Genomic DNA, 12,436 nt, shown 5'->3' on the forward strand with positions numbered 1-12,436 from the left:
TGCAATACAACTTACACACCCACATTTGGTCCTGTGCTGGAACGAACACGCCTCATCTCAAATACCATCTCATGCTTCGTATTGGCTGTGGAGTGAGAGGCATCGACCGTTCCCCATAATGTTCTTCTTCTTCACCCTCCGCTAACTCGCGGCGGGGGTCACCCCCAGCCCGACCCAGCCCCACCATCACCGTTAACCCACTAACTGCGAACTCAAATGGCCTCCTTTATACCGACAGGCACATGACCAGCCGCTCGATCTCTTCATTATCACTCAGCGCCAAAATTAGACGAAGCGTGTAACATTTGATAGGGTGGGACACTGGTGATGTTGGGTGGAAGACTGAGATACCCTAAGGGCATTTTAATACTCTAAAGGCTTGTGAGGTTTGAAAATGAAAATTCCATTATTTAATGTCCACTGTGGGCATAACGTACCATGGATATGGATATCTGTGTTTAAATGACGCTCGGCTACTAGTTGCTGCTGTGTTTTGAAGTATAAAGACGGCGACCATTGCGCTTTGTCTTGCGATTCTCTGAGGGCTTTGACAGATAAGTGAAAGTACTATGTCATTTATTTTCATATGTAAGCTTGACAGGCGTTGCTGGAATCATTTTTTGGTTGTTGTACAAGTCACCCACCATTCGTCTACCCTTATTGTGTATTCTGAGTGAGTAAACTTTCCTGTCAGCGTAAGTCCTCGTTGCGCTATGACACTAGCTCACTATTGCAAGTAACATAATTGATTTACAACTGATTTTTTTATATCAGTTACACCATAACCAGCTTCTGTATATCTCTCTCTCCTTCTCCTCTGCAGCCTCTGTAAGTGACTTCTGACACCTTCAATTTCCCACCAAAGGGATTGAGGAGCAAGAGTGAGGGGCACTCAATTTCAGACGGTAGTTTCCTCACACTTCAATGCACATGTTGCCTCTTAGACCATCAAAATTGTATAAAGGGCTTACATTTCGCAGGCAAGCCTCAGGCGCAGACTCCGTGTACATAAATGGATAACCTGCTGTCAGTTTCCGTTGCCCTTCATAGCTTTTTGTCAGTCACGCCACTGCCCTGCAGAAGAATCTCCCATTTAAAGGTAGACTCAGCGATATGACGTAGATGCAGAAAGTAAAAAAAAACATAATGGGTCAATTTCCGCAACAAATAAGAGAGTTCAAGCGCGAGGCTCAACTTCTCCACTGCTTTGGTGTAAACAGCGTGAAGGGAACCCGTGAACATGCGTAGATACTGTGTGTGACTGTGTGAGAGCGAAGTGTTGCATCTCGCTAATCTCAAATATCTCTGGTGCTGCTCATGGCAACATCATTTGGATATAGTACCCTATTTCTAACATTCTGGCTAAGAAATGGAGTAGCAGATTATCATACAGTACATTACTGAGTTATACCCTGAAAGGGTTGGGTGGGGAGAATGAACAGGTCCAAATTCATTAGGCACCAAACAGAAGAAAACGGACTGAAATAGGGAGAGACAACCTGAACTTGTCCAATAAGAAACGTTCCTTTTCATTTTCCGATGCACAACGTTTTGAAGCCATGTTCCCAAATGAATAGAACAGTCACCCTGATGGGCCCCAGGTTCCCACCAACACTCCCACATCCATGTCCATACATCAGCCCTGTCTCGCTTCTATCGACGACCCCGTCTCTACAGACAGACATAGCACTCAGGCAGTCTGTGTGTGATAACATCATCGCCTGGCACAGTGCCAAGGTGTGACTGCCTGACAGTCCTGTCCCCTGTCCTTCCCTCCCCTGTCCCTGTCCTGGCAGCCTAATCACTGATCACTGAGAGGAGCCGGGTGGATGACAGATGTGTTAAAGCCAACAGTAGTCTGCAATGTAGTAATTACTGAGAGAGACACAGGTTAAATTAATAGGCCTACAGATCTCAAACACATGGCCCGCGGCCAAAAGTGGCCCACAAGCCATTTTAATATGGCCCGCTATGTTGTCATAGTTCATAGTTGTCATCGCCTACTATTATATCATTCTTGATTTCAATGCGTTTTAATTCTGCACATACAGAGAAATCAACTGAGTTATTGCACCTTTAATTATCAGCCTACTGACAGCAACAATAAGGTTCTTTAGTTCTCTCAGTATATAAAGAGTGTGGTGTGTTCAGATGACTAACTGATTATGTGCTACGATACAGTCCAGAGAGAAACCTTTCATTTCATGACTCCCACATTATAAAAACAAAATTGTAATATCCTGTAACAGGAGAACAGGCTGTGGCGATTGTGTTTCTCTCTGCTCTATTCATTGCTTCTGCTGATTCCCCCTCACAGCCCAGGTTTCCAAGGAGACCTATAGAAAGGCCAAACAAACACTGAGCAGCAGACTCGTCCTCTCCTCACCCCAAGAGTTGATGTCATACAGCAGCAGCAGCATGAATCCAGCCTGATTCAACCACATGAAAGAACGAGGGAAGCAAGCCTAAAGGCAGCCTAAACCGCATGTTGGGGCCATCAAGGAATGCCCAGTGTGTGTGTGTTTGGGGGGGGGGGGGGACACTAAAGTCACAGGACTAAGGTCGAATCTTACTAAGCTGGCTCTGATGCTAGATGGATGCAGCAGAGCGACTTGCAAACTATCACGGACTAAAAAGGGAAACCCAGCCGTGAGGTGTCCAGTGATGCAAGCCTACCAGACAAGTTAAATGCCTTCTATGCACGCTTCGAGGTAAGCAACACTGAACCATGTATGAGAGCACCAGCTGTTCCGGACAACTATGTGATCTCGTGCTCTGTAGCCGATGTAAGACCTTTAAACAGGTTGCAAGGTCGCGCGGCCAGACGAAATACCAGGACGCTTACTCAGAGCATGTGCTGACCAGCTGACATTTTATCCCTGACATGGTCTGCAATGCCAACTTATTTCAAGCAGACCACGATAGTCCCTGTGCCCAAGAACGCAAAGGTAACCTGCCTAAATTACTTTCGCCATGAAACGCTTTGAAAGGCTGGTCATGGCTCACATCAACACCATCATCCCAGACACCCTTGACCCACTCCAATTCGCATACCGCCCCAAAATATCCACAGATGATGCCATCTCTATTGCACTCCACACTGCCCTCACCCAACTGGACAAAAGTAATACCTAATGTAAGAATGCTGTTCATTGACTACAGCTCAGCATTCAACACCATAGGCCCCTCTATGCTCATCCACAAGCTCTGAACCCTGGGACTGAATGCCTCCCTCTGCAACTGGATCCTGGACTTCCTGACGGGCCGCTCCCAAGTGGGGAGGGTAGGCAACAACACATCCTCCACACTGACCATCAACACGGAGGTCCCTCAGGAGTGTGTGCTTAGTCCCCTCCTGTACTCTCTGTTCACCCACAACTGTGTGGCCGTGCATGACTCCAACACCATCATCAAGTTTGCTGATGACTCAACGGTTGTAGGACTGATCACTGACGATGATGGGGCAGCCTATGGGGAGGTTAGAGACCTGGCAGTGAGGTGCAAGGACAAGAACCTCTCCCTCAACGTCAGCAAGACAAAGGATCTTATCGTGGACTACAGGAAAAGGATAGACGAGCACGCCCCCATCCACATCGAGAGTTTCAAGTTCCTCGGTGTCCACATACACACACACACACAGTTGTGAAAAGGGCACGACAGTGCCTATTCCCCCTCCGGAAGCGGAAAAGATTTGGCATGAACCCTCAAATTCTCAAGTTCTACAGCTGCACCATTGAGAGCATCTTGACTGGATACATCACCGCTTGGTATGGCAACTGAAGGGCACTCGACTGCAAGGCGCTACAGAGAGTGGTGAGTACGGCCGAGCTCCCCTGCCATCTAGGACCTCTATACCGGGGGGTGTCAGAGGAAGGGCCAAAATATTGTCAAAGAATCCAGTTCCCCAAGTCATAGACTCTTCCAGACTTAGTACCAGTGCACCAAGTCTGGAACCAAAATTACCCTGAAATACTTCTAACCCCAAGCCATATGACTGCTAAAGAAGACTGCTAAATAGCCAATCAAATGGCTACCCAGACTACCTACATTGTCCCTTTCTCTTGCACTGACTCTATGCACACACACTGGGCTCTACCCACACACACATCCCAACACACTACATACACCCACACACACATACAGTTAAAGTCAGAAGCTTACATACACCTTAGCCAAATACATTTAAACTCAGTTTATCACAATTCTTGACATTGAATCCTAGTAAAAATTCCCTTTCTTAGGTCAGTTAGGGTCACCACTTTATTTTAAGAATGTGACATGTCAGAATAATAGTAGTGATTTATTTCAGCTTTTATTTCTTTCATCACATTCCCAGTGGGTCAGAAGTTTACATACACTCAATTAGTATTTGGTAGCATTGCCTTTAAATAGTTTAACTTGGGTCAAACCTTTCGGGTAGCCTTCCACAAGCTTCCCACAATAAGTTGGATGCATTTTGGCCCATTCCTCCTGACAGAGCTGGTGTAACTGAGTCAGGTTTGTAGGCCTCCTTGCTTGCACACACTTTTTCAGTTCTTCCCACAAATGTTCTATGGAATTGAGGTCAGGGCTTTGTGTTGGCCACTCCAATACCTTGACTTTGTTGTCTTTAAGGCATTTTGCCACAACGTTGGAAGTATGCTTGGGGTCATTGTCCATTTGGAAGACCCATTTGTGACCAAGCTTTAACTTCCTGACTGATGTCTTGAGATGTTGCTTTAATATATCCACATAATTTTCTTTCCTCATGATGCCATCTATTTTGTGAAGTGCACTAGTCCCTCCTGCAGCAAAGCAGCCCCGTGCTTCATGGTTGGGATGATGTTCTTCGGCTTGCAAGCCTCCCCCTTTTTCCTCCTAACATAACGATGGTCATTATGGCCAAACAGTTCTATTTTTGTTTCATCAGACCGGAGGACATTTCTCCAAAAAGTACGATCTTTGTCTCCATGTGCAGTTGCAAACCGTAGTTTGGCGCAGTGGCTTCTTCCTTGCTGAGCGGCCTTTCAGGTTATGTCAATATAGGACTCGTTTTACTGTCGATATAAATACTTTTCTACCTGTTTCTTCCAGCATCTTCACAAGGTCCTTTGCTGTTGTTCTGGGATTGATTTGCACTTTTCGCACCAATGTACGTTCATCTCTAGGAGGCAGAACGCGTCTCCTTCCTGAGCGGTATGACGGCTGCGTGGTACCATGGTGTTTGTACTTGCGTACTATTGTTTGTATAGATGAACGAGGTACCTTCAGGCGTTTCGAAATTGCTCCCAAGGATGAACCAGACTTGTGGTGGTCTACAATTATTTTCTGAGGTCTTGGCTGATTTCTTTTGATTTTCCCATGATGTCAAGCAAAGAGGCACTGAGTTTGAAGGTAGGCCTTGAAATACATCCACAGGTACACCTCCAATTGACTCAAATTATGTCATTTAGCCCATCAGAAGCTTCTAAAGCCATGACATAATTTTCTGGAATTTTCCAAGCTGTTTAAAGGCACAGTCCACTTAGTGTATGTAAACTTCTGACCCACTGGAATTGTGATACAGTGAATTATAAGTGAAATAATCTGTCTGTAAACAATTGTTGGAAAAATGACTTGTGTCATGCACAAAGTAGATGTCCTAACCGACTTGCCAAAACTATAGTTTGTTAACAAGAAATTTGTGAAGTGGTTGAAAAACAAGTTTTAATGACTCCAACCTAAGTGTATGTAAACTTCCGACTTCAACTGTACCACGCTCACACATGCATACTTACACAAACACACACACACACACACACACACACACACACACACACACACACACACACACACACACACACACACACACACACACACACACACACACACACACACACACACACACACACACACACACACACACACACACACACACACACACACACACACACACACACACACACACACCACATATGCTCCTGCTACTGTCTATTATCTACCCTGTTGCTTAGTCACTTTAACCCTACCTACTGTATATGTACATAGCTAACTCAATTACCTCTTACCCTTGCACGTTCTCCCTGAATATAGCCATCTTATTTTTTACTTGTCATCGTTATTCGTTATTCACAGGGTATTTATTCCTTGCAAGTTTTGTGTATCCTTAACTCTGCATTGTTGTAATAGGACCCTAAGCATTAAACTGTTTGTCTACACCTGTTGTTCACAAAGCATGTGACAAATCATTTGATTTTGTGGGTGTGTATTTTGACTGTACTGTAGCAGCGACCTACCAGAGCTGTGTATGTCTCCTGTGTTTCCTGGGTCTGGTTGCGGTCAGTGCGGCTGTCACCCTCCTCCTTCTGACCTTTCACATCGTGCTCTGATTGGTCCCTAAAGTGGGGCTGCTGCATGCATGCATGGGCAAGTTAATGAAAAAAAATAAAACAAAAAATAAAAAGAGGGGAAGACGAACAGAGGAGGAAGGAAGAGGATGAGGGGAGACGTATTGGGGGGGGGGGGGGGGGGGGGGGGGGGAATTGAATCGAAAACAAAACAAGACCAAATCAAAAAAGAGATAAAAACAATAGAACCAAAATGGACGATCAATAAGACACGTTCCAAATAAAAAAAATGAACCTCACAGGACAAAGAAAAGTATGTAAAGGAAAAACAGCTTTTTCAGAGTGGTGGAGGACAGAGTGGAAAACAGAACCAAAACAATGATGAGAAGTGCGAGCGACGGCTGGAGGGTTGGGGGAGGGGGGGTGAAGGAGAGGGGGATTACAATAATCAAAAGAGAGAGAGAGGAGAGAGGAAAAGGAAACAAGTGCAGAAAACGGCGGTCACGGTGCCCATGCAGTGAGAGAGAGAGGTGGGAGGGGGGAGAGAGAGAGGGAGGGACGGGTGGAGAGACGGAGGGATGGGGGGAGAGATGGAGGCAGAGATGGAGGGATGGGGGAGAGATGGAGGGACGGGGGGAGAGATGGAGGGATGGAGGGAGAGATCGGACGGGGTTGGCACTCAGTAGGCCTCTAATGTAGCTTCATTAAAAGCATAGAACCAACTTTACTAGACTGACTTAAAGTTATATCCTAAACATTTGGCCTAGGTGTGCTGAGCTATATATAGTAAGTAATACAGTACAACTACTCAACGAGCAAACCAACCACTATTGATACACTGTTTGCTCCTGTCTAGTTCAATACGCTCTTTTATTACACCTTCATAGCCCTACTCGTGCATATACAGTACATTTACATGGATATGACAATAGCCTCTTGATGTGTGTAAATAGATGGTGGTTTGTGGTTCCTAGGATTTCCTAATCACCCTACATGTCATGCAGCACAGCGGTGGCTGCATTTGAGGCCTGAGCTCTATGTAGCATCTATAGGAGGCTGTAAGGCGTCAAAGCAGCATGCGTGTCATGTGTACTGGCAGCATTCTGTGCCAGGGAGAAACCATAGTGTGAGCTGGGATGCAGGAGGAGTATTAGTAAGCCATAACGTGGTTCAAAGAGCAAACAGGACAGAAATAATAGATTTGTTACAACAACAGAAAAAGAGGATATAAAAAGAAAAGGAAAGAAACACGATCGATAATAAAGGAGGGGTGGGAAGAGGAGGAGTAGGGGGTTTGTTCTTACCTTCTGCTCTGCGGGGATCTCACCCGCCTGGTCGTCTGGAGGGCAGGGGTGAGAGGCAGAGGGTGCACCCACCACAGAGTCCCCAGCCTCGGACAGTAGAGGCAGGGGGGATGCCCCCTCCACCTGTGCCCTCCCTGGGGGGGTGGTGCCTAGGCTCTCAACCCGCTCCACAAAAGCCTGGAGCTGGGTGTGCAGTGCTCGCAGCCTGCCAGTCAGAGCCTCCACCAGGGGAAGATCCTGGAGCTCCGAGGGCTGGGCCTGCTGGATCTTCTCTGGGACACATGGCTCTGCAGCCTCCCCGGAGGAGATCTTGCGGTAGAGGGAGATGGAAGGGCAGTTGGAGTCGGAGGCAGTCAGCAGCTGGATGGCTGTAGAGATTAGGCGGGCTTGGTCCCTCATGGCTAGCAGGGATTCGCGGTCCTTCAGCCCCATGGGGACATCACTGTGCAGGGGGACAGGAACCCCAGTGGACATCTTCTTCTCCCTCTCCTCCAGGGGCTCGTTCTCCCCTCCGATGGGGCCCTCGCGGTGAGTCTGGCTGGGGAGGCACTCAGCTGAGTCCCCTGCCTCTGCGTCGGTCTCCAGGGCGGGCCTGGAAGAGCTGTGGTAAGAGGCCAGGTCGCAGCGCTGCAGGTTGGACAGCAACACACGGTTCTCATACTGGAGCTTCTTCACCTTGCCGCTCAGATCCCCAATCTGGAGCCTGGCGGTATGCAGCAGCTCCTCCTGGGGGGCCTCTGTGCTGATCAGAGCCCCCCCACCATGACCGTCCTCCAGGAGAGAGATGGACGAGGAGTCATCCTCATCTGGGTCCGACGCCAGCGGCAGCTCCGACTTGTAGCGGTTGATCTCGTTCATCAGCAGCTTGTTCTGCTCCTCCATCTCCAACAGCGAGCGCCGCAGCAGTTCCGCCTCCTCCTCGACAAACTGCAGGTGCCTCTGGAGCTCCATCACATTCTCCAGACCTCCTCCTCCAGGGCCTCCCATGCCTCCGACCCCCAGGCCTGGTGGCAGCTCCTGGCCCTTCATATCGTCCATCTCGGCCCGCAGGCCGCGGTTCTCCACCTCCAGTTCCACAATGCGCCGGCTCAGCAGGTTGGCCTCCTCCTCCACCAGCTTCAGGTGAACTCTGACGTCGGCCTCGCGCGTGTGGGGCGAGTCGTTGACCTCCTCCGCGGTGAGCGAGGCGTCCACATCGCCGTAGACCGAGCGGTACTTGGCCAGCTCCTCCCGCATTTCCTCGCTGTCCTTGGCCATCTTGGTCAGCTTCTTGCACATGAGCGCTGACTCCTCCTTGGCAAAGTGGAGCTGGCACTTGAGGTCCGAACTGTCCTCCTGCTGGCCACAGAGAGAGGTAGTTAGGAACCCTGACAACACAAACTAACTAACTCACACACAACAAGACACGTTATCTCCAGCTAACATATCACAGAGAGAAAGATTATGAGGCCAAAATGACAAATGAAAAAAGTGAATTGTTTCTTCCCATTAACATAATAGCTTGAACTCATCTGACATCCTCATGGTAACACTAGGAAATAGTTAGACCAATGCAAAGTTATGGATTTTTTTGTGGCAAAGTGGGGTAGGTGGATGCAACACTGGGAAGTCATGCACACTGTATTACAGTGATATGAAATGTGTGGTGGCTGGGGGCACTTAGAAACATTGGTGTATTTATAACAGACAGAAGCCATTTTGAATATTAAACCCACATTTATTTTGCAGAGGGCATTACTCAGATTCCCTTCCATTTATTATTTAACCAAGCGGCCCAAAATGATCCAGGCCCATTAAATAATACTTTGTGTTGTGTGATTTATTGGTTCTAGACTATTTCCCAGAACATTAAACACAGTCTGGAGAGGGTTTATACTATATACAGTATGTTTGCACTCCAATATTATAATATTAAGCATTAACCTCATCCCCACAGGAATGAAGGACGAGAGAGAGACTTTGGACTTTTCTTTAATAAGACGTCCTCATTATACTAAAAACACCACATTCCCCTCCCCCCACACACACATTGTGTACCACCACAACCTCAACATGAAATAGAGAGAGAGAGAGAGAGAGAGAGAGAGAGAGAGAGAGAGAGAGAGAGAGAGAGAGGAATGTGCGCAAAAGCTTGATCTGCTATTGTCAAACTAGTCAAACGTTGTGCCATCTTGGAAGTGTATCATCTCCTTCCCAAGTCGCGAAAGTGACAACAATCAAGTTTAACTGTAATACTTTAGCATTGACTTTGTGTTCAATAGCTGAGGTCAGGTGAGAATCGTGAGACAAAATGCTGCGCCTGCAGTTTGTTTTATTGGTTGATTTTATTTGGGAGGTCTCTAGGGAGATTTTCCTTCTTGCTGTTCAACGTAGAAAAAAAATCTACGGTCTCTGTAAGTCTGGGTTACCTGGGGAGACAGCTTCTTCTCTGGCTTGTTGTTTGGCCGAGCGCCTCGCTTCTTCAGAGAGTTCTGAAAATAGAGGGAAACACATATATTGACAATAATTAGTATCAATCGTTCAACAAATCAAATGAACAAAGTGCTTTCACAGTAACCTAGCCGAGGCCCTAGACCCCCAAAGAGCCAGCAGCAGCACATTGGCCAAGGTGTTATACAACATAATAATAATACAACCAATCTCCAAGCCTTCTCCCCCACCACCCCCTCACCCAATTTGCCCCTGTCACCCCCTTCACCCCTGCCACTTTACCCAGGTTATCATCACCATGGAGATGTTTATCCCTACAGTGACACTGATAGGGGTGTGGAGCTACAGTTGACCGCATTCCTGCTATGCAAACCGAGAGGAAGGGGCGGCGAGGGGAGAGGGAGACAGCGATAGAGAAAGAAAGAAAGAGAAAGCTGAAGAGAGGAAGATAGTGAACTGAGATGAGACCATAAAGAGAGAAAAGGAACAGCATTGCTAATGATAGCCAGCCCCTCCCGTTGGTCACCTGGGCTTCAGTACACAGAGTTAAATCCAAATAAATCCCAATTCCTACCAGAGTCCAGAGAGACACAAACATACACACACACACACACACACACAGAGAGACAGACAGACGCGCTGCAGTACAAGCTTATCTCGCCAAGGCGTTTCCATGGAAACTGGCTACTTTCTCCGCACTCGGCTGGCTGGTGAAAAAAGGCAGAGATATCCACAGTCCTCTCTGCTGTGTTTTATTAAATCAAGCTGAAAACAAACAAGACCCTGCTACCACAGTACAGTATAGAGCCTTTAACTCAGTGGACACACACGTATGCACATACACACACACACACACACACACACACACACACACACACACACACACACACACACACACACACACACACACACACACACACACACACACACACACACACACACACACACACACACACACACACAGGCACACACAACATCCAGAACCAATTCCCCCAGTGCAAAAAAATCCAGCTGGAGAGCAGAGTAACTAGATTGGATTTAAAGTGGTGCCGGTACAGCATAAAGAGATGCATCCAATCCTCAACCCCCATTTTGCGTTTGCTGACAATGTCATGCAGTTTAGCTGGTGGCTGAGACCCTTTAAATGGTGCTAAACTTCCAGGTAGAATCAATGGAGCGATAATGGAAGTAATGATCCCTGCCAAGTATTGACCAAGCTTGGGACACTTTTCCATTTTGTTTTGACCATTGGTTTCGACAGGCCAGCTGTAACAGGGATGGAGTGGTGCCACTGTGACATGGCAGGCGTACACCATCTTAACACAGAGCTAAACCCCAATACCCAGTCATCTATAAAACCCCTTTAAATAATACCCAGTCACCTATAAAACCCCTTTAAATAATACCCAGTCATCTATAAAACCCCTTTAAATAATAACCAGTCATCTATAAAACCCCTTTAAATAATACCCAGTCATCTATAAAACCACTTTAAATAATACCCAGTCATCTATAAAACCCCTTTAAATAATACCCAGTCATCTATAAAACCCCTTTAAATAATACCCAGTCATCTATAAAACCCCTTTAAATAATACCCAGTCATCTATAAAACCCCTTTAAATAATACCCAGTCATCTATAAAACCCCTTTAAATAATACCCAGTCATCTATAAAAACCACTTTAAATAATACCCAGTCATCTATAAAACCACTTTAAATAATACCCAGTCATCTATAAAACCCCTTTAAATAATACCCAGTCATCTATAAAACCCCTTTAAATAATACCCAGTCATCTACAAAAACCCTTTAAATAATACCCAGTCATCTATAAAACCCCTTTAAATAATACCCAGTCATCTATAAAACCCCTTTAAATAATACCCAGTCATCTATAAAACCCCTTTAAATAATACCCAGTCATCTATAAAACCCCTTTAAATAATACCCAGTCATCTATAAAACCCCTTTAAATAATACCCAGTCATCTATAAAACCCCTTTAAATAATACCCAGTCATCTATAAAACCCCTTTAAATAATACCCAGTCATCTATAAAACCCCTTTAAATAATACCCAGTCATCTATAAAACCCCTTTAAATAATACCCAGTCATCTATAAAACCCCTTTAAATAATACCCAGTCATCTATAAAACCCCTTTAAATAATACCCAGTCATCTATAAAACCCCTTTAAATAATACCCAGTCATCTATAAAACCCCTTTAAATAATACCCAGTCATCTATAAAACCCCTTTAAATAATACCCAGTCATCTATAAAACCCCTTTAAATAATACCCAGTCATCTATAAAACCCCTTTAAATAATACCCAGTCATCTATAAAACCCCTTTAAATAATACCCAGTCATCTATAAAACCCCTTTAAATAAT

The 12,436-nt window shown here is 46.0% G+C and overlaps 1 protein-coding gene and 1 long non-coding RNA gene across 5 annotated transcripts in view; one reads left to right on the forward strand and one right to left on the reverse strand.

Annotated features, from left to right (window-relative positions):
• LOC129830296 (protein SOGA1-like) overlaps positions 1–12,436 on the reverse strand; it is a 79,743-nt gene that overhangs the window by 11,856 nt on the left and 55,451 nt on the right. For 2 of the 4 annotated variants that reach the window (XM_055892772.1, XM_055892769.1), the window contains exons 4-6: positions 10,018–10,080; positions 7,610–8,947; positions 6,255–6,368 (exon numbers count right to left, since the gene is read on the reverse strand). In XM_055892772.1, coding sequence (XP_055748747.1) covers positions 6,255–6,368; positions 7,610–8,947; positions 10,018–10,080 — 1,515 coding nt within the window. The remainder of the gene's footprint in view (positions 1–6,254; positions 6,369–7,609; positions 8,948–10,017; positions 10,081–12,436) is intronic. The other 2 variants (XM_055892770.1, XM_055892773.1) reach the window with 2 other exon arrangements.
• The window catches only part of LOC129830297 (uncharacterized), a 63,824-nt gene continuing 52,443 nt past the window's right edge, over positions 1,056–12,436 (forward strand). The window contains exon 1 of the long non-coding RNA XR_008755512.1: positions 1,056–3,813. This is a non-coding gene — a long non-coding RNA (uncharacterized LOC129830297). The remainder of the gene's footprint in view (positions 3,814–12,436) is intronic.

This window comes from Salvelinus fontinalis, chromosome 31, assembly GCF_029448725.1.
Source record: "Salvelinus fontinalis isolate EN_2023a chromosome 31, ASM2944872v1, whole genome shotgun sequence".
In the NCBI taxonomy this organism is placed as follows: Eukaryota; Metazoa; Chordata; class Actinopteri; order Salmoniformes; family Salmonidae; genus Salvelinus; species Salvelinus fontinalis.